This window comes from Microcaecilia unicolor, chromosome 9, assembly GCF_901765095.1.
Source record: "Microcaecilia unicolor chromosome 9, aMicUni1.1, whole genome shotgun sequence".
NCBI lineage: Eukaryota > Metazoa > Chordata > Amphibia > Gymnophiona > Siphonopidae > Microcaecilia > Microcaecilia unicolor.
This window is the reverse complement of record NC_044039.1, coordinates 6,425,097-6,447,368: the sequence shown is the minus strand read 5'-3', so window position 1 is coordinate 6,447,368 and position 22,272 is coordinate 6,425,097. Positions and strand designations below refer to the sequence as shown.

At 44.1% G+C, this 22,272-nt stretch overlaps 1 protein-coding gene across 3 annotated transcripts in view; it reads right to left on the bottom strand.

Moving 5' to 3' along the window:
• CALD1 (caldesmon 1) overlaps positions 1–22,272 on the bottom strand; it is a 255,182-nt gene that overhangs the window by 5,044 nt on the left and 227,866 nt on the right. For all 3 annotated transcript variants that reach the window (XM_030215003.1, XM_030215005.1, XM_030215004.1), the window contains 8 exons: positions 22,038–22,272; positions 20,064–20,204; positions 13,943–13,986; positions 12,295–12,373; positions 11,847–11,984; positions 7,935–8,030; positions 3,946–4,026; positions 3,139–3,175 (listed from right to left, as the gene is read on the bottom strand). The exon at positions 22,038–22,272 is cut by the window's right edge and continues 27 nt beyond it. In XM_030215003.1, the coding sequence (XP_030070863.1) occupies positions 3,139–3,175; positions 3,946–4,026; positions 7,935–8,030; positions 11,847–11,984; positions 12,295–12,373; positions 13,943–13,986; positions 20,064–20,204; positions 22,038–22,272 (851 nt within the window). The remainder of the gene's footprint in view (positions 1–3,138; positions 3,176–3,945; positions 4,027–7,934; positions 8,031–11,846; positions 11,985–12,294; positions 12,374–13,942; positions 13,987–20,063; positions 20,205–22,037) is intronic.

Sequence of the window (22,272 nt, the reverse complement as noted above, 5' to 3'; positions counted from 1 at the left end):
TTTTGGGGGTGGGAGGGGGTTAGTGACCACCGGGGGAGTAAGGGTGTGGAAAAAAAATTCTACCTTAGAAATATACTTAATATGAAGTTTTTTTGCCTTAGACGTTTTGGTTTTGTTCCATAATGGCTGTAAAATGTCCTCGTGTTAGGCACGCCCTAAGCCCACCTTCAAAAAGCCCCCATCGTGCCCCCTTGTGATCTGGATGCACAGCGGGTGAAATGCATAGCTAGGTGTCTGTGAAACATGTTACGAAAATACCAATTTGGATGTTTTGAAAGGAAATCTGTCCAAATGGTACTTTTATGACACTTTTTGGATGGGGTTTTTTTCTTTCAAAAATTAGCCTCTTTGTAACTTTGTAAGTCTAAGTGCTTTGAAAATATGTCTCCATGCCTCCTATTGATTCAGGTATGACCTTATTGTAAGCCCTCTGGGGCAGGGAATTACTGTGCATTAAATGTAACATGCCTGAGCTTAGCTTGGGAAAGATGAGTAATTTAATCCTTAAAGGTATTTCCTGGTGCTTAACAGTGCCCTGGAACGGAGGTGGGAGGAATTTAGGGCTCCAGATAACCTGCAGGAAAGACCTGGCAAGGCATTGAGAACAGTAAATGACTTCAGATGTTACTGCTATTGTGAACTTCACTCTGCGGTCTTACAATTAACTCAGTTTAAAAAGTCTTTCAAGGCAAAAGCTTATTCACGGCTAGTGCAAAGGAGCCTCTATTTTTAGAGGGGGGTAACTAGTGAGGTAATCAAATTTGCCGATGACACAAAGTTATTCAAAGTAGTCAAATTGTGGGAAGACTGTGAAAAACTACAAGAGGACCTTACGAGACTGGGAGACTGGGCGTCTAAATGGCAGATGACGTTTAATGTGAACAAGTGCAAAGTGATGCATGTGGGAAAGAGGAACCTGAACTATAGCTACGTAATGCAAGGTTCCACGTTAGGACTCACGGACCAAGAAAGGGATCTAGGTGTCATCGTTGATGATACGTTGAAACCTTCTGCTCAATGTGCTGCTGCGGCTAAGAAAGCAAATAGAATGTTGGGTATCGTTAGGAAAGGGATGGAAAACAAAAATAAGGGTATTATTCTGCCGTTGTATCGCTCCATGGTGCGACCGCACCTCGAGTATTGTGTTCCATTCTAGTTTCCGCACCTCAAAAAACACATAGTGAAATTGGAAAAGGTGCAGAGAAGGGAGATAAAGATGATACAGGGGATGGGACGACTTCCCTATCAGGATAGGCTGAAGAGACTGGGGCTCTTCAGCTTGGAGAAGAGGCGGCTGAGGGGAGATATGATAGAGGTCTATAAGATAATGAGTGGAATGGAACGGGTCAATGTGGATCGTCTTTTTACGCTTTCCAAAAATACTAGGACAAGGGGGCATGTGATGAAGCTGCAGTGCGGTAAATTTAAAACGAATCGGAGGAAAATTTTCTTCACTCAACGCGTAGTTAAACTCTGGAATTCGCTGCCAGAAAAGGTGGTTAAGGCGGTTAACTTAGCGGACTTCAAAAAAGGGTTGGACAGCTTCCTGAAGGAAAAAGCCATAGAATGTTATTGAATGAACAAGGGAATAACACAGTATTTCTAGGATGGGCGGGACAAATTGCTTGTTCTTTTGGCCGCTGTCGATGACAGGGTGCTGGGCTCGATGGATCCTTGGTCTGTCCCAGCATGACAATGCTTATGTACTTATGTAGAACATTACTCTGTATTAATTCAGGCTTTGATCTTTTAGCACCTAGACTACTGCAATGGTCAACGTTCAGGTATTTCAGATAAGATGGGTTTGAAATTTCAAACACTTCAAAACATTTCTGCACACATGATTTTCATATGCCACAAAACTGTTAAAGCCTTTTCCTTAGTTAATCCAGTTACACTGGCTCCCTGTACAAGCCCAAATTCATCTTAAAATGGCTTGTGCTGTTTTTTAAAAAAATTTTTTTTTTGAAAGACTTGGACTAAAGTATATGATGCAATTATTTGTTTTTCCAGAAAATATAAAAAAAGTTTTAAGATCTTACACCTCTGCTCTCATTCATTTTCTTCACCAAAAAAGTGTTCATTATTACAAGATATTCAAAAGCTCCTTTGGCTTTCAAGCTGTTCAATGTTGCAACTCTATTGCAAAAGATCTCAGATACCTGAATTCCTACTCTTTTCTAGCTTACTCTGAAAAGTTTTTTATTTCAGAAATATTTGTTAACATGTTTTTTTTTTCATTCATTTGTATTTTGCAGTTAATTTGCTGGTGCTTGTAATGTTTTACTACTCTTGTAATCCGCTTTGTACCTTGTGGGATTCAGTGAAATATAAATACCTGTGCACGCCACTGGGGGGGGTGTCGGTTCCACTGGTTCCCTGCTCCCTCTGCCCCTGAACAGGCCCTCGGCGCATCAACCCCCCCTTGGCACATCACCCAAGCCCCCCCCGTGTGCATTCTTGCCTGCTGTGTGCACGCCGTTGGGGGGGTGTTGGTTCCACTGGTTCCCTGCTCCCTCTGCTCCGGAACAGGCCCTCGGCGCATCAACCCCCCCTTGGCGCATCAACCAAGCCCCCCCCCCCCCCCCGAGTGCATTCTTGCCTGCTGTGTGCACGCCGCTGGGGGGATGTCGGTTCCGCTGGTTCCCTGCCCCCACCGCCCTTGCTACGCCACTGCCTCTCACTATTGAAAATATGACAATGAAACAGCACCCCCTACTGACAGGTCTGTAAGTGCACGACTCCTGCTCAGCTTAGAAGGAACCGTGCTTGGGAATGAGCCAATGGGAGTGTGGAGTTCTCAAGACGTCCTGCGTCTATGATTGGTCGTAGACAATAGGGTGGCATTTTACTGCGGAGCAGGGAGTTTGGCATATTATCCAACCCGTCTGTATGTATGTGGGGACTCTGGAGGTATTCAGGGAGAGGGAGGTGGGGCTGGAGCGAGCAACGCATTCAAACCTACGTACCTTGTTTAATATCAAAAAAATTATCTGCATAAAAAGCAGGCCCAATCTCTACACGTGTTTTTCTCATTAGGTAATAATCAAAGCAGTCTGATGGCTGGTCAAAACTTTTCTTTACTGCTCCAAAAAAACAAATTTGATATTGTAATAGAATTTACTAGGGGTCACCTACCGTTGGTATTTGCCTTGCTTTTCCCAACAGCTGTCATCTGAATTAAGAAATAGATACAATGTAAATATTATCGTTACAAAATAACAAACGAGACAGAAACATCCGATTCAACCTCGGCAAAGAGCAAGCTAGAAACACTGTTACTACTTATCATTTCTATAACACTACCAGATGTACACAGCACTGTACACAAATGCATTAAACACCAACTTTACAGGCCATTCAAAACAGACCAAGTGGATAAATAAACATCATTCATTTTTGTTTGTTTTTTTTACCACTATTGTAAAAAAAAAAAAAAAAAAAAAAAAGCAGTGACTGCCTGGATACTGACTCAAGTGCTCCTGCAGGTCTTTGTGGGTCCCTGTCGGCACCTGCTTTCTGCTTTTCCTTATTGTTTTTATTTTGGTTTTGTATTTTATTTATAAATTAGGAACCACTTTGGCAAGCCGTATACTACGTTTTAATAAACATAAACGAGATTAAGGACAGTGAGCAGAACACGGATATTTAAACAGGCAAAGAAGGGATTAGGGAACCCTTTTACTAAGCTGGGTGAGGTGCTAATGCGCATCTAATGCAGCACAAAAGACCCAGCATTGGATGCACTGAAACATCTCGCATTAGTTTTTGCATGCATGCATGCTAACCACATGCTAAATATATTTGGGAAATTTTTTTAGGGTGTGTCGGAGCAGAGAGTGGGTTGTTCCTGCAGTAACCAGTTAACGCACGGTTAATGCGGGAGCCCTTAACCCCTAAAAGCAGATGGCGATAACGGTTGCTGCAGTCATTTTTTTGTTTTACCTTGGTAGAAGATCCAGGCTTTTCGGCTGACTGCTTTTCCCAGAGATTGCGTTTTCCAGACACGTCCCCGGGTTTTAAATCCTGGGAAAAAGAAAAGTCAGGATATTTTTTTTTTTAAACCGATCAGTAATTACATACAGCTTTATGGATAAGATAGAAACCTTTATAGAAATCTGTTTTTTCTCTCTAAGCTGTTTGTAAACAGGCTTCTTGTTTACAGTCTCAGTGAAATGCCAGATTTCAATGTAGGCCTGATCAATTGCACTTTTGGCTCCTGACGGGTAAATCCTGGTTATTATCAGAGTATTACTAGACAGGCAGAGGTCTTGCGATTGACCTCTGATATGCAATCACTGGAAACCTATAACGATTAATAGTGTTTTGAAACAGATGCTGCCCCCCCCCCCCGGTCTCCTGCAAAATCTGTCCCTTGCAGAAGAACTGACCAGTTCCCCTAGAACTGTAGGAGATAAGGAGCCTAGGGGGGTCTTTTACTTAGGCGCGCTGGCGTTTTTAACGTGTGCTAAAAATAGGTGCGTGCTAAATGCTAAAGACACCCGTAGGAATACATTGGCATCTTTAGCGTTTAGCACGTGCTAAAAATGCCAGTGCGCCTTAGTAAAAGACCCCCCCCCTAGTGCAATAGAGGGCGTTATCTGGGCTTTTTATCATTCTCTCACCATTAAGCCCCCTCATTACTCCCTCCCCTACCACCCTCTTTTCTTCCGTCATAATTTTTCTGTACGCCCTTCCTCCTGTCTCCTGCAGCAGCCTTCGTAGGATGGAAGTAGGACCAGGACAGCAGGGGATCCTCTCACATCCCTCTCGTCTCCTGCTGTCCACAACCTTCGAAAGCTAATCAAGAAACGTATTAAGTTATGTCCAATCAGGGCCGTGCCGACGCGGTAAGCGAGGTAAGCATGGCAGGAGGGCGCCATCCTCTGGGGGGCGCCCCGCCGCACCATGCTTACCTCGCCCTCTTCTCCCCAGATCCTTTTTTTTTTTGTTTGTTTAAATTTACCTCTCCGGCGCGCGGCAGTGTTAGTGAGAAGGAGGCGGCGCTCCCCCGGCCGCCCCGACGTGTCTTCCCTTCGCTCGGTTCCGCCTTCTTCTGATGTCATTTCTGACGTCAGAAGAAGGCGGGACACAGCGAAGGGAAGACACATCGGGGCGGGGGAGCGCCGCCTCCTTCTCACTAACGCTGCCACACGCCGGAGAGGTAAATTTAAACAAAAAAAAAAAAAAAGGATCTGGGGAGAAGAGCGCGGGTAGTGTAGCGCTCGTTTTCGGGGGGGGGGGGGGGCGCCGGAGAGGCCAACTGCAGGGGGGCGCCGGAGACCCTAGGCACGGCCCTGTGTCCAATAAAAAAGGTATCATCTTATTTTCCTTTCCATGTTTTATTTTCTTTTATTTCTATTGATTACCTTTAAAAGTGGACTAACATGGCTACCGCACCTCTCTACACAACCTGTTTGAAACACACAGCACTCCAGTCTCCCGTGTGCCTTGCTGCATGGATCAGGCCCTGGGGTGGCTGTATTGGAGGACAATGTTAAGACGCTGGCAATTCTGTTCTTCTCTTGTCAACTTTACTAAACTACTGCTTTTCAGTATTTCTTACACTAACCAACCATCCTTGAAAATAAAGCAAGCCATAATCTCCTGGCATATTTTTATGTTATTAAAACAGGCTCTTTATTCTTGACTTCTGCCACTGTGTGTCAGTGGGGAACATTTTTAGAAAGCTGAACCCACCGAGCATATCAGGAAAATGAAAGAAAAACAGCAGTGCAGACCCTCAGGCTTTTGCCCTAATTACTGAAGAGGATGAAAGGGCGCCACCAGCTGGTTACACATTTTCAGGACAGTTTGATGCACTCCTGGTTTGACTTTGAACCCACTGGCTGAATGAATTTCCTTAGACAAACAGTGAAAAGTGAATACTTATAAGGACAGTTAGTCTTGGTCCTGGTTTTACCTGGTGTATGTATGAACGTGTAACTTTGATTGTCCCATTGAGTTTCCAAAGAAAAGTCCATGCATTGCAAAAGAGTAAATCCAGAACTGGATTAAACAGCTCCTTATGACATGGAGTGGGTAGTACCCTAACAGTATTGTACATTCGTGCAAGCACAGGACCGCTGTTAGCTGTAACTAGAGCAATTGCCCTGGGCTTCCATCCTACCCAGAGCGGAAGGAGGCATAGGCTGCTTGTGGAGTTTGGGGTCCCTGTCCAAATGTAATCCCTACCTTGTGCATGCAGTAGGACAAAGCCAGGACTGGATCAACATGTGCTGAAAAGAATGGAGTCAGCTGGCAACTGTTGGCTGAAATGCAAAAGAACCATTTACCTGAGCAGGAAAGAACAGGCCAAGCCCCCAGAAGGCGAATGAAGAGACAGGAAGGAAGGAGCCATGTAGAGGATTTTCCCATTCAAGCAGAGACGACAGAGGAGAGACGCAAAGAGGTCTGCTAGAAGGAGCCAGAAATTCAGAGAGGAAAGGAGGGCGTTAGCCTGGAACTGCTTTCAAGGAAGCAAAAGGAGAGACCACCGGACAGTGCTGCAAGATAGATTCAGAAACAAGTCAGCAATCTGGATTTAAAGTGCAGGGTCACATGGCTGAAAAGCATCACAGGAACCGCTTCTGACACAATGAGGTGGCAATCACAAGGGGAAAAGAGCACATTTTTCTTTTCTGAAGAACTGCTGGAAAATGCATTTCACTGCTTTCTACAGCAAAGCAGCAATATAATGATGGTGATTTTGACAAGAAACACTTCTTTCATTGCTGCAAGAATAATATTCTGCATCTATATAACGTTTCTCCTCCAGGGGGTTGCCAGTATGCAATACTGTAACAAACACACAGCCACCTCTGGGATGAGGAGTCTGTCCAATTATGGAGCCTGGTCTTTAATCATTTCTGTTGTTAGCCACCTTCAATCTAGGTACAGCCACGACAATGGTTAAGCTGCATTCTGCTGATTTCACATGGTGTCCTTACCTTGAAATCCCAATTGTGTCTGTGGGGTGGGGGGGGGGGGGGGTCAAATTTATAAAAGAACTCATGTGTCAAACACATAGTTAAACTCTGGAATGCATGGCCAGAGGTTGTAGTAAAAACAGTTAGTGTAACTGGACTTAAAAAAAAAAAAGTTTGGACAAGTTCCTGGAGGAAAAGTCCCTGATCTGCTATTCAGACATGGGGAAAGCCACTACTTATCCATGGGATTGGTAACATGGAATCTTGCTGTTCTATGGGATTCCAGAATCTTTTAATACTCTTTGGGATTCCGGAATGTTGCTGCTGTCTGAGGTTCTGCCAGGTACTTGTGACCTGGATCGGCCACTGATGCAAGCAAGATATTGGGCTACATGATCCATTGCTCTGACCCTGGATGGCAGTTCTTAAAGTTAGAATCTACAAAAATAGTCCCACCTATACAAAGGAAAAATCTCTCTCGGATAATCAATAAAATAATGTATATATCACAAAGAAATCAAAAAAGGAAGGAAAAAACCTCAAAGGAGCTCCAGGTCAAAACTGATTTATAGAGCTATAATGATCATAACTGATCTGCTCATCATCAATGGTAAAATAAAACCCTTCTGTAGGACAAAATAACAAACTTCAAATGTCCAGCCACAAAAATAGTGAATTTATGGGAGTCTTTTACTAAAGATTAGCTCGAGTTATGGCGATTAGCGCACTGCAGTCATTTACCTAAAATTACAGTTACGAACATAGGACTCCTTTCACAAAGCCACGGTACTAATTCCTGCTTGGCAAATGCGACAAAACCCATTGGAATTGAATGGGCTTCATTGTATTTACCACACCGGAAATCAGTACAGCAGCTTTGTAAATAGAGCCCATAACTAACAGGATTCTATAAAGCCAAAGGCATGATTAGCTCATTTAGGTGACCTGTGATCAAAATGGTAGGGTGGGGGGGGGGGGGGGTGTCTACAGCATGGCTGCACTTACTGAGGGCTTGGCAGCAGGTGACTTGTTGGTTTCTGGAGTTTTAGTGAGCCATTCATTAATACGACTGGAGACGCCGACCTTCAGACCAGCTGTCTCCTGCAGACATAAACAGGTGCGAATCAGTCCTTTTACACAGCAAGAAATAACAGCCAGTTTATTTTTATTAGTAATTTAAGTATAATACCGACAAGGGGAAAAAAAACATCTTGAAGATGCAAATAGGTTTTTAGACTCTAGCAAACCTTCCACAATAGAAAGAAAACTAAAATAAATAAATAAATAGATAGATAACCATTAAACAGTTGTTGAAATGCTGTTGTATTCCCAAAAAAGAGGGGAACAAAACCACAGAAATTTTACATGGACATTTTCTCAGGAAATTATTTCAAAGAAAAGTTCGACATATAGATTTTTTTGATTATATTCGTCAAACCAAGCCAACTTATACACTCAAGATTCTATAGGAAGCGATTCTCCAATTGGATAGGAAACATTATCAAGAAAATAAGTTGTCCTGGATCATAGAAAACATAAGCACATTTTGCAACTTTCTTAAACATTTTTCAGAGCTGTAGCCCAGAGGATCAGAGACAGCTTCCACCACTCCTGAGTCTCTCTGCACACATTCGGAAAATACCAATCCCCCCTGTTTTCTAAGCTGCACGGCAATGCCGACACAGCCCATTCGAAGTGAATTCTTTGTGTTGGCATTAGCGCATGGCAATCACTAGCACAACTTAGTAAAGAGGGGGGGAAATCTTTTGGCCCAGGAATAAAACTGTATGAGTCCTGAAATACATCTTCATCGCAAGATTTGAATCAACTTTGAAAACAAAGGACGCAAGAAGGGTAGCAAAGCGTCTACTACATCCAAAGATGTATCTAGCATCTTGGTCATATTTAATATTAAGGTCTGGAGATATTAATACCTCTTCTTCATTAGACATGGCTCCTGCTGGATCCCTTATTTGACACTTCTCACAGGGTAGGTAATACACCTATTCAAAAAAACACATCCCCGTCGACACAACCTAACGTTCCAGGGAACCAATCGGACCTAACTACAAACCCAAGCTGGAACCCTACTTCAACACACATTCTCAAAGCCTTCTATTACTATGTTACATTACAGTTCGTAATATTCTGAATCTAACAATTGTAATTCTGTTTAATATGTAAGCCGCATTGTACCTGCTTCTGTGGGAAAGTGCAGGGTAGAAATGTAATAAATAAATCCGGTTCCAAGTGATTTATATGACTCTCTTCATCCAAAGTGGAACAAATCCTGACTCCTAAGCGACAGATAGATGTTTGAAAAAGTGTGTTCCTACCATCCAAATGTAGGGCAGTCATCAGAGGGGGGGAGGGGGGTATGACTTCTCTAAGACGACGACCTGATATTCTCCTCGCAGCAAGCAGAGCTTTTGATGTCCGCTGCTGGCGTTAAACCTGGGTATTGAATTCCAGGCCATTTCCAATATCCAGGGTTTATTTAACTGCTAAAACGTGAACTGGTTATTCTGATATTCAGTGCTAACTGGTTAATTCTTTAGCGGTTAAAGATAGGACAGCTATTTGTGCGGTCCTATTTGACTGCTAAACTTATCCAGTGAGTCACTGAATATTGGTGTCTTAACTGGATAACTTATACGATATATCCGGTTATGTGCTAGGTGCTATTGGGCAATATAAAGCAGAGATAACTGGATATCTCCCGCTGAATAAAGTGGTTAGGCCCTGATATGTGATTAAGCTGTTGGTGGCCATGTCTGGCCAGTTAAATAGCTTAAATGTCGGGGCAGATTGTTTTTTCAGAATTTAACTTAAATGTTTGTGCTTAGTTTGAGAAGATACTCGGATAACATAGTATTCCATAAGTTATGCGCATAAACACATGTTATCCTACCCAGATGTCACCCATGTATGTGTCCACCTGGAGTGGAGGAGTAGCCTAGTGGTTAGAGCACTGGTCTTGACATCTAGGGGTGCCTGGTTCAAATCCCACCGCTGCTCCTTGTGATCTTGGGCAAGTCACTTAACCCTCCATTGCCTCAGGTACAAACTTAGATTGTGAGTCCTCCTGGGACAGAGAAATATCCAGAGTACCTGAATGTAACTCACCTTCAGCTACTACTGAAAAACGTGTGGGCAAAATCCAAATAAATATCTCATCAAACTGCTATCATAAAGTTGTATACAGTTGCACAACGGTACTTAGGGGCACTTGTGATGTTTACATGCATTTATGTCAGGAACTGCTTTACAGAACTACCCTCATACAGTATATGCTTACGTCAAATGACTTCGTTAGTTTATACTTGATATACCATGAGGCATAGTTTCAAAGCACTTTGGGAGGCTAAGTGCTTTGAAAATATGCCTCCATGTCATAAGTGTCTACCATCTGAGAGGTTTACAATCACTAAAAATGTAAAGATAAAAAAGAACTACAGTAATTAATAAGGACAGAATAGAAGAAACAGAGAGATCAGGACAAGGAAATATTGTATTGCAGCATCAATGGGCCATCGCATCCACGCAGACCACCATACCATGGGGTAGGGCTTGTGATCAAGAAATCTCAGACCTGAAAGCATCCTTAAACAGGAACATCTTTAGACTAATTTTAAATCTATCAAGACTGGTTTCTAGGCGAACATGAAGTGGAAGTGAGCTCCAAAGTCGCGGTCCATTCACATTAAAAATCTTAAGACGAATCTTGGAATGTCCAGCCTGTAGTATACTGGAAATTCACATCTTTCTGCTTGCTATTCTTTAACCCCCACACATCTAAATTCCCTAGCGTGCAACCTAAAAGAGGGTGTGGCTAAGGGCAGAGCAGTAGCATTCTATACAATATCACCGTTCCTGCGCCCAAATGCCAAGAGTATTCTGTACAGGAAAGTAGGCATCTACTTCTCTTTAGAGAATAGGCACCACATAGGTGCACAATTATAGAATTCTTCCCATTATCCCAGAAAGTTTGTCTTTGTCTCCACCTGCTGGCGGGAGGGATATAGTCTGGTGTGACAAGGGTAAAGAGGATCTTAAGGTCCATCTGGTTCACCTGTTTTCATGCTAGGTACTATACCATTGCCCCCACTTGATTTTTGCTTTTCCCTCACTTTTTTAATAGATCGAAAGCAAAAGGTCATACCTTGATTTCAGAAAAATCACTTCAAGCCAAACCAGTGAAATGTGCTATAATTGGTTCCTGGACTCTTGGCAGCCCCTTCTTCACTTATTTTAAGGTAACAAATATTATCTCAAGCAGTGGACTAAAACTGCTAAAAAGCCCTTAAAAAGAAACCAGCAGCACATACCTGAAGCAAACAAGGCATCCATGCAAGCCTAGATTTAAAAACACATCACTGTACCATCAAACCCAACATGCAAGGATGGTCTACTTGTTTTAACATCTTTGTGAGGAATGAGAGACGGGTTTTGTATCCAGATTCCATCCAGAAACGTCTGGGAGGAATAATTTAATGGTTAGAGCAATGGGCTGGGACCTAGAAGACCCAGGTTAATATCCCACAGCAGCTCCTTGTGGCGTTGGGTAAGCCACGTAACCCACTTAACACTTCATTGCCTTGGGATGGCCAGGGATGGTGCTGGCAACCTCGCTCTGCTGAGGGTCACACACGTGCCAGCCCCCACAAGCTTGGTAACTGTGCAGAAGGAAACGAGAACAAGAGGCAATATCTGACCTAAATAGGTGTGTCACACTCCAGAAGAAGCTGCATCTCATTAACGAACAAGGAACAGTTATTAACAAAATCTATTTACGTAAATATTGCTACTTCTGAATCTTGATAAAAGCTCTTCTCTTCTCCTCTGTGTCTTAGTTTTCAACCATACATCCTAGATCCACAACTCTTTTTCAAAGCAGACTGTGCAAAGTCCGGTTACCTTATTCGGTGTGCCTGTGCCGCCCGGGGAGGAAAAGACATTGCCCTTTTCCCACATGTTCTTGATATTTCGGACACCCTCAGCTGGCAGAGGAAGGTCAGATGCCCCGGCTTTGGCAGGCCTGGTAGATTTTGTGCCCTGGATAAAATTGCAGTGATATGGTCTGAGAAAGGGAATTTAGGAGTTCCAAAAACTTACAACTTATAAGCTTGACGTAGCTCCCAAGCACTAATTCCCTTATCACAATTATTCTACAACAAATCCATCAAAGTAGTTTTGTATAGATAATACTGTTGCTTTCATTAGGTTACGTTTTAACACCACATCACCTTCATTGTTCCTTTAGGGATATTTTCCTTAAAGAGTATCTACATTTGGAGTTTGCCTTTTGCACAAGTTGTTAATAAATGTGGAAGTATCCATGGTATCAGGACAGACGTGGACCTACCTCTATTGCACTGGTGTACTGCTCAAGTCTGCTGTCGATCTTGGAGACTGGCGGTGTGAGGTGACTCGCTTTAACACCACTGCAGATAGGACACACTTACTGATTAGGGGTGATATTATTACTAGAGCTGTATTTTGGTTAAAAACTTTAATTGTGATTAATTGTATGATTAGAGGACCAATACCTCTCTATCTCCTGCCCCCAGGTCCAACTTCTCTTCCCTTCCATCTTTCCATTGTCTAGCATCTCTCCCTTCCTCCCTCCATCCTCAGGCCCTTTTATCTCTCTATCGCTTCCTTCCTGCTCATTCATCCCCCCAGTCCAATCCCCCCTCTCCCTCTCTTTCTTCCACTCCCCTCCCATGCCACATACCCGGTCATTGTGTAGACACCAGGGGCTCAGACCACCCTGATGGACCCTATGGACTGCTACACAAGGTGGAGCACAGCTGTGCTGCACTGAGCAGAATGCCACTAGCCAAGGTAAGCCTATTTCTGTTGCTCAGGCTCTCGCACAGCATCTCCTGCCACCTGAAGCTGCTGGTGAAGGCCTCTTTGCCAAAGAGCAGTTCAAGCTGACGGTGCGGTACCGAGCACCAGTGGCATGATCCTGCTGGCTTGCATGTAGTACACCAGTTCAAGGCAAGCCTCGGGGAGCCAAGCCACAGCTGCAAAGACAATCTCTTGCTGCCTATGGTCTGCTCTAAAGTTTTTCCCTTTGGGACAAAGACCTGATTTGAGATACCCTGGGGAGGAGAAGGGAGGGAAAGAGGGAGAGATGCTGGGGCAGACTCTGCAGCCCAATGAATTTTATTAGTCATGGTTAATAAAATTTTTATTTAATTATAAATCCTTGCAATGCAACTGAATACAAGAATATACCATAAGGAAGAATTAAAAACCAGGTACATAATTCAATAAAAAAACTAAAATAGGCATCTAGTCCACTAAATATGGGAGGGGAGATATGATAGAAGTGTATAAAATAATGAGTGGAATGGATCGGGTGGATGTGAAGCGACTGTTCACGCTATCCAAAAATACTAGGACTAGAGGGCATGAGTTGAAGCTACAGTGTGGTAAATTTAAAACGAATCGGAGAAAATTTTTCTTCACCCAACGTGTAATTAGACTCTGGAATTCGTTGCCGGAGAACGTGGTACGGGCGGTTAGCTTGACGGAGTTTAAAAAGGGGTTAGATAGATTCCTAAAGGACAAGTCCATAGACCGCTATTAAATGGACTTGGAAAAATTCCGCATTTTTAGGTATAACTTGTCTGGAATGTTTTTACGTTTGGGGAGCGTGCCAGGTGCCCTTGACCTGGATTGGCCACTGTCGGTGACAGGATGCTGGGCTAGATGGACCTTTGGTCTTTCCCAGTATGGCACTACTTATGTACTTATGTACTATAAACTAAATAACTAAACTAAATAAAAAGAAAACCTTTAATAGGATACAATTAAATCTAATCATCTCTAACCAACAATACAATAATTCAAGATCCCTCTTTAACACACTCTTCTTGAACTAAATCATAACAAAAAATAATCCATTAATTGTAGCATTAATCGAGATTAACATGCAGCCTTAATTATTACTAGACACAAAAAGCAAACCACACTTGTGGCACCAGCCTAGATCAGCTTACCTTTTCTGTGCTGACTTATTTAAGAATTCTGCCCGTTCTTCTATCTGCAAGAAAGCATTACATGCGCAGTTAGAGAGTAATTCTATAACTGGGTGTCGCACTCTAAGGCTGGGCAGTGGGATCCCATTCTATAGCGGAACCTGGGCTCCATTACAGAATACTAGCGTAATTTGGTATCGGTGCATCTAACATTTAGACAGGCAAAATTACACCAGCTGGGAGCCCTGCGCGGGAGTCCTCCACCTACAGTCCTGCCAGTGGGGGGTGCTGTTTTACTATCGCATTTTCAATAATGAGGGACAAGCAAGCCTTGTAGGACTCTAGGGAACCTACCTGTCCATAGTGATTGAAAACAGGGCTGCCAAGATGGGGGGGGGGCAGGGGGGACAAAATTCCCCAAGGCCTCCAAGGGGGGCCCAGCGCCGCAGTCCCACCCGTCAGTGCCCTGGCTCCGTCAACCGTCTACCACTGGGCCGTGCCCCCTCCACTCAAATCACAGCGCCTCACCACCTTGCTCCATGTGAAAGCGAAGCAGCGGCAGTCTGCAGATCGCCTCCCTTTGGGCCTTCCCTCCCTGTGTCCTGCCCTTGTCTAACGTAACTTCCATGAGGGCGGGACAGAGACTACTGCTGCTGTGCTTTCACACAGAGCGAGGTGAGGCGCTGTGATTTGAATTCAAGAGGCCTAGCCTGGTGGTGGATGGAGGGGGGCAGCGGCAGCGACAACAACCTTGGGGGGGGGGGGCGGCGGCAGCAATGACAACCTGGGGGGTGGCAGCAGTGACGACGACCTCGGGGGGGGGGGGCGGGTCCCCAGGGCGGCCTTGCCCGGGCCCGAGCCTGTCTCTCGGCGGCCCTGATTGAAAACATAATATTGAAACACTGCTCCCTACTGGCGGCAATGCAGGGGTTCTCAACCCAGTCCTCAGGACACACCTTGCCAGTCAGGTTTTCAGGATACCCAGAATAAATATGCATGAGATAAATCTGCATACCATGGAGGTAGGTCATGCAAATGTATTTCCTGCATATTCATTGTGGGTATCCTTCATACTCATAGGTGTGTCTGAGGACTGGGTCGAGAACCCCTGGCTTAGAGGGAACAGGGCCCTGCCCATGCTCAGCCCCTTAAAACGAATGTGCTAGGTAAGTTAGGACACGCAATGCATATTGACAATTAAGCACATATGAGCAGACGTGCATGCATCAGTGTCACTATTCTGTACATGTATGCATGTAATGCACATGTAAATGTAAGTGCCCTGTTGCAGAATTGTGCATAATCTGTCTAATATAAAATGAGACCTTCAGATCCAAAAGAGAGTCACAACAAGCTACAATCACGCAATTACACACAAAACAGTAAACAGGAAGCAGAATAAGTACTGGCAAGTTAGACTGCAAGGGAAAGATAAAGAAGGCTAAAAGAGAATTTGAAGAGAAGCTTTCTGTAGAGGCAAAAAAAACTCATAAAAACATTTTTTTCAGGTACAGGAGAAGCAAAATCCTCAGAGGGAGTCATAGGGCCATTAGATCAGTAAGGGGTAAAAGGAGCAGTCAGGGAGGACAAGGCAATAGCACAGAGTGTAAATGAATTCTTGAATGTAAGGGAGCCACCTGTGACAGAAAAGTACAAAGATTAGAAGACACACTATGGGGTTACAGCGTATTTATTTATTTATTTATTGCATTTGTATCCCACATTTTCCCACCTATTTGCAGGCTCAGTGTGGCTTACAGTATTCCACCCTGGTTATTGCCATAGCAGAGGAAAGATACAATTAATAATTACAGAGGAATATATGTAAGAAATGAGATAAAGCATTAGTTATAACAGGATCAATAATAAAATGACAGTTAAAGTTGTAATGCACTAAAGTTCGGGTGATGGGTCATTGTGGTATGTTCTGTTGAAGAGATAAGTCTTCAGTGATTTCCCAAAGTTGATTAGGTCACTTAGTATTAAACAAAGTGCATAAAATATTTTTCTCTCCATGAATACTTATGCTGTGCAATTGGATGCTGGATGATGTGGAAAAGTCCATAAATTACTAAGAAGGTAGACCTGGGGGGAAGCCAACTGCTTATCCCTAGAGTTGGAACCTTGTTACTTTTTTGGACGCGATCTGGAATGGCCACTGTTGCAAGCAATATACTGGCCTAGATGGACCTTTGGTGTAACTCCATGTGGCAATTCTTAAGTTCTTAAGTTGTTTGTATCACTGATGACTTTGCATTCAAATAATACTACAGAGAGTACCCTACCTCCCCCACCCATGTTGAAGGCATGAGATATGACACAGTAGACATATCGGCAGTTAGCTACAGACAAGTGATTTAAGCGGGCAGGAGTCGCTTGAATCATTTTGAGTATCGGCCAGATTGTTCTTATGAATGAAAGGTGCACTAAAAGCATTCAGCATCAGGGGATCCCTACATGCTTGTATTAAAATGTGGTATATATCATTCAATGCAAAAAGTACGAAGAAGGATGTTCTACTGGAGACAAGCCAGATGTTAAAGACAAGAGTCAACCTACACAGACATCACATTAAACACCCATAAAGCCAACCAGGATGTCACTTCTGCAGGACATCACTTTACAAAACCAGAGCAATGCATCAATGACTTTACGGTCAGAATACTAAAAGGAAATTTTAAGGCAATCCAGGTACATAAGACCTTTGAAGTTAGAGGTAATAAATAGAATTTAAAAAAAAAACAAAGGAGGTAAGATGATACCTTTTTATTAGATTAACGTAATAGGTTTTTTGATTAACTTTTGAAGGCAGAACCTTCTTTTTCAGATCAGAAATGAGCAAATGTTGGCCAACATCAAGATATATACGTTAAACATTAAAGCATTCCAGTGACAGTCTCATGGAAAGAGATACGGGAGGGGGGTTGGGTGAAAAACAGGGGAGTTATGGAGGGTAACAAAGCAATTTAATTTGATGGTTTATAATGTGATAGGAAACTGAGATTTTTGTTAATTCCTGTCTGGTGGGCATCAAAATATTTCTTAATTTAAAAGTGGAGGAGTAGCCTAACAGTTACTGCAGTGGGCTGAGAAGCTGGGGAACTGGGTTCAATACACACTGTGGCCTCTTGTGACTCTGGGCAAGTCAGTTAACCCTCCATTGCTGCCTATGTCTAGTAGCATTATAGAAATGGTAAGCAGTAGGTAGATGGCACAGCTACCACACCACTTTGGGTCTGAAATCTTGCATTTCTTGCAAAGAACACTAGGTGGCAGCAGTGTATGGAAGCTTGGAGGCAGCTGGTTCTATGGATATTTCCTTTGCTTTGTCGCCAGGAATTTACAGCCAGGTTTCAGTCCAGAAGAAATATTAGCTGGCACAAGTATGGAAGGGATCTGGTTAGCAAAGGCCCATGATGTTAATTTGGATTAACTGATCTGCCGTTCCAGGAATATTACAATGCCAAACTGCCGAATGTTGATTCGTACTTTGAGCTGGGTGGTTAATTTACTGTACCACATTGGCTGCTTACTTATGGGAAACATCTGAGAATGTTTATGATAATTGAAGACCAAATGTTTTTTTTTTTTGTTTCCTTGTAGGCAAATATATATTTAAAAAAAAACAAATTAATGTGGCCTTTTTGTATACTGATGGAGCAGGGGCGTAGCCAGACAACAGATTTTGGGTGGGCCTAGGTAAGAAGTGGGTGGGCACCAAATTTTCTCCCCACCACCACCAAAAATATCTCAGCTGGCAGGAAAATGCTTCTTTCCACCTTGGCAGACTGCAGCAGGCTGAAAACTGAGCATGCGCAGGTGCCAGTATTGTGGAGAGTAGAATTTTGTTACTATCAGGGGAAAGTCTTCAGCTGGCAGAGCTTGGGATCTCCAACCGCTACCGCTAAACATGTGCTACTGTTAGCACAGGATTATCGTTAACGAAATAGGTGTCAGTAACTGCTCACATGGAGGGGGATAATCGAACGGGGGCGCCCATCTCTAAGGACGGCCCTGTAAAGGGGTGGGGCAACCCGTATTATCAAAACAAGATGGACGTCCATCTTTTGTTTCGATAATACGGTCGGGGACACCCAAATCGTGAAATTTAGGTCTACCTTAGAGATGGTCGTCCCTGGCTTTCGGCGATAATGGAAAGTGAGGATGCCCATCTCTGAAACGGCCAAATCCAAGCCATTTGGTTGTGGGAGTAGCCAGCATTCGTAGTGCACTGGTCCTACTAACTGAATGGAAAAATCCCTTCCCTTACTGATCCGGAAAGGAATGGGCATGCATGAAGGAAATTGCATGCAAATGAGCTGCTCACTGTTAGCTCATTTGCACATGATTTCCTTCCTAAGGAGGGAAAGCGACGGCAGTTGAGGACATCCAAAATGTGGATGTTTCTGTGAAAAGGACATCCATGCCTTTGCTATGCCTCCGACACCCTCTTTATTTATTTATTTGGATTTTGGATCACAAGTAGCAGCAGTGGAATTTGAACCAGCCACCTCTGGATTGCAAGACCAGTGCTCTAACCACTAGGCCACTCCGCCACTCCACTCCCTTGAAATTTGGCCATCCCAGTGGGGGGGGGGGGCAGTATGCAAGTCCCTTGGGAGGGGAGGTATGTGTGTGTCAGCGGAGGCATAACGAAGGCGTAGACGTCCTTCTTTCAAACATTTTGGACATCCTCAACTGCCCCCCACAGGAATGGCCAAATTTCAAGGGAGTGGAGTGGAGGAGTGGCCTAGTGGTTAGAGCACTGGTCTTGCAATCCAGAGGTGGCTGGTTCAAATTCCACTGCTGCTACTTGTGATCCAAAATCCAAATAAATAAATAAATAAATAAAGAGGGTGTCGGAGGCATAGCAAAGGCATGGATGTCCTTCTCACAGAAACATCCACATTTTGGACGTCCTCAACTGCCATTGTGCAGGGACGGAGGCATAGCGAAGGACATACTCTTAAAAAAAAAAAAAAAAAAAAGACAAAAGTTTTTGAAGTTGGTTTTTTCGGGGTGGGAGGTGGTTAGTGACCATTGGGGAAGTCAGGGGAGGTCATCCCCGATTCCCTCCGGTGGTCATCTGGTCAGTTCAGGCACCTTTTTGATGCTTGGTCGTGAAAAAAAATGGACCAAGTAAAGTCGGCCAAATGCTCGTCAGGGACACCCTTCCTTTTTCCATTATCAGCCAAGGACGCCCATCTGTTAACCACGCCCCCCATCCTGCCTTCGGTACACTGCCGACACGCCCCCTTGAACTTTGGTCGTCCCCGCGACAGAAAGCAGTTGAGGACGCCCAAAATCGGCTTTCGATTATGCCGATTTGGGCGACCTTAGGAGAAGGACGCCCTTCTCCCGATTTGTGTCGGAAGATGGGCGCCCTTCTCCTTCGAAAATAAGCAGGATGGTAATATTTTTTTAATGGCAACATTAGCGCATGGCCGTTAATTAAGAAATTTTCTGGGTGTGGTAAAAATGGTTACTGCATGTGGGAAAGACCTACCTAAGGACACTCTAAGGCCACGTTTTACCGCAGCTTAGTAAAAGGGCTTCTAAGACCTGTGAACCCAGTAGGGCCAGAGAAAAGTCCCTGCATATGATAAATAAAAACTGCTTTGATTGTTCCACACAAAAGAGGTATATCAAATTCATGACCCTTTACCCATTACATGACAGATCTAATGATTTGGACAGAGGGAGAGATCCCATTAGGAAGGGCAATGAAGTACAGTGGCGTAGCAAGAGTGGGGCAATCCGCCCCGGGTGCACGCTGCTGGAGGGTGCAGAGAGCAGCCGCGCGCCTGTCGGCTCCGCTGGTTTCCTGCTCCCTCTACCACGGAACAGGTTACTTCCTGTTCCGGGGCAGAGGGAGCAGGGAACCAGTGGAGCCGACAGGCGCGCGGCTGCTCTCTGCATCCTCCAAGCAGCCAAGAATGCACCCGTGGGGAGGGGGGCTTGATGCGCCAGGAAGGGGGGTGTCATTGCGCCAGGGGGGTGTCGTGCTGCACCCTGGGGGGATGGACGCCGCTGCACCCGGGGGGGGGGGGGGTGCGCAGCCGCAATCCGCCCCGGGTGGCAGCCAACCTAGGATCGCCACTGATAAAATATACAAATAGTCTTCAGTTTTTTACAGCTTTACCTTCAGAGCTGAACCTTTAGGGGTGAAACATTTAAATGGCTTCTTTTCATCAGCTACGCCATCTTCCGGCATCTTCTGGCGCTTCTCAGCAGCCTCAGCCCGCCTCTTTTCAATCTCTTCTTTCAACTGCCTCTTTTCCTCCTGTAAGGTAACAGAGGTCGACAGTTCATCCTCCGCTCAAAGAAATTCTGAGATTTCTTGTGTGGGAAATCCAGGTATCCTCCTTCAGGCTGGCAGGGAGGAGTTTTGGCTAACTTACGCGTCCTTTGCTTTGTATTAAATAAAATATGGGAACGAGGGCCCTTCTAAAATACTAGAATGACAGGCAGATACCACACAAGTTCTCAACTTGGCCCTAAATTTTACTTTTCAGGGTATTCACAATGAACATTCATGAGACATGTTTACATACATTTGTTCTCAGAATCAGCTTAATTTGCATAATTTGGGCCCCTTTGTGGGGGGCTGTGAGAACCATTGCGTCAGAAATGGAATATATTGTGATTTTCATTGAGGCTTCCTCAGTTTTATGGGAATCGATTCTATTAGTTTGACTAAAAATGTGGGGCCCATTATCCGGACAATTCCTTAGCCAGCACGCTCTGCTGGAAATTCTTAAAGACCACTTCGGCACTATCCAGATATAACCGGGGCAGAGTAGGGGCCGAGTATGGACATTTCCCCTTACTCTACAGACAGACAGTGAGATTCAGCTGCCGTCCCTACAGCTATGTGGATTCAATTAGGCCAGTAAACAGACTGTCCTCAAACCGCATAGGTATTCGCGTAATACCAACGAGTATCTGTAGAGTTGACATTAATCAGAAGTGTCCATGTACTGTATACTCTGTGCTGCTCACTCTCCAGAGTGTGGCTGAATGTGCCGTGGCCTGCAGCTCGATGTGAAGTCAGAAAAGATGTGGAAGGAACCCCAGGAGAAGCTTGACTCCCCGTTACCTCTAATTGTATCCGTAACTGGTTAAGACACTTTCTTTCAGACCTGAATGTAAACCATGGGGTAGATGTCCAGCCTACAGTGGTAAGCGGCTGATAAGGGGCTGAAGTAACCCTGGCATTGAACATCTGGCTATGACCGGCAACCCAGAAGTTAACTGGGGGCATTCAGATTGATGCCCGGTTAAGTTGCTGCATAACGTTAGAACAGCTGTTTTTCTGTCCTAACTTTATGCAGTTACTTATTGTTTATTCATTTACTAGACCGTCACTTATTACAAAAGTAAGTCAGAACGGTTTACAATGTAATATAACATAAAAATATAACGTTAAAATACTATAAAACATACTCTGAAATCCATTTATGATAGGAAAGCACAGCAAGCCAGTCAATTAAACAGTTCATACGAATTACTTAAGCTATAATCATAATCACAAAAACATTTAATAAAATCTAAAAAAAAGTATATAAAAAAAAAAGTATATTCTCTCTTATTTTTTTTCCAACCTTTCTTTCCCCTTTTTTCCTATTCTCTCCCTCCCCCTTCTTCTTTCTTTTCTTCTCCTATCCCTTTCCGTTATTTTATATTTAGTTTTGTATTCAACGTTATCTTCAAATACATCTCGAAAAAAAATGTGTTTTTAAAATTTTGCGGAAATGAGTGCAGGAGTCTTCAAGCCTAAGTTCTTTAGGAAGGCAGTTCCAAAGGGTAGGGGCAAAGAAGAAGAATGCAGATGTTCGCGTTGATTGCCATCTAGCTTTAGATGGAGATGGAATTACTTAGCTGGTTAGTGGACCAAAAATTGCTCCTAATTGGCTAAGTTGCCTTCTCCCTAACTCCAGCCCTGGCCCAGCCACTTAGCCGACATATTCAGCAACACTAACCGGTTAATTGTCACTGAATGTCGGCCGGAAGCTCACTCAGCCAGATTTTCAACCCTTTTCAATAACGAGCCTATGGTCCTATTTGCTGTAGAAGCTCACATTGTCTTTTGTGCTCTATCCCACCGTTCTCTTACCTCTTCCTTGGCTTTCTGCTGTGCCTGCCCTTCCTTCCTCCTCTGCTCCTCCTCCTCCAAGATCTTCCTGCGTTCCTCTCGTTTCTTCTTCAGTTCCTCCAGCTCCGCCGCTGCCTGCTGCTGTTTCTGCTTCATCTTCTCAAACTCCTCGCTCTCTGTTTCGCCCCGGCGCCGGCGCAGCTCCTCCAGCCGCTTTCCTGCTTCCACCTTGGGTACTGTGTCCACCTCCTCAACA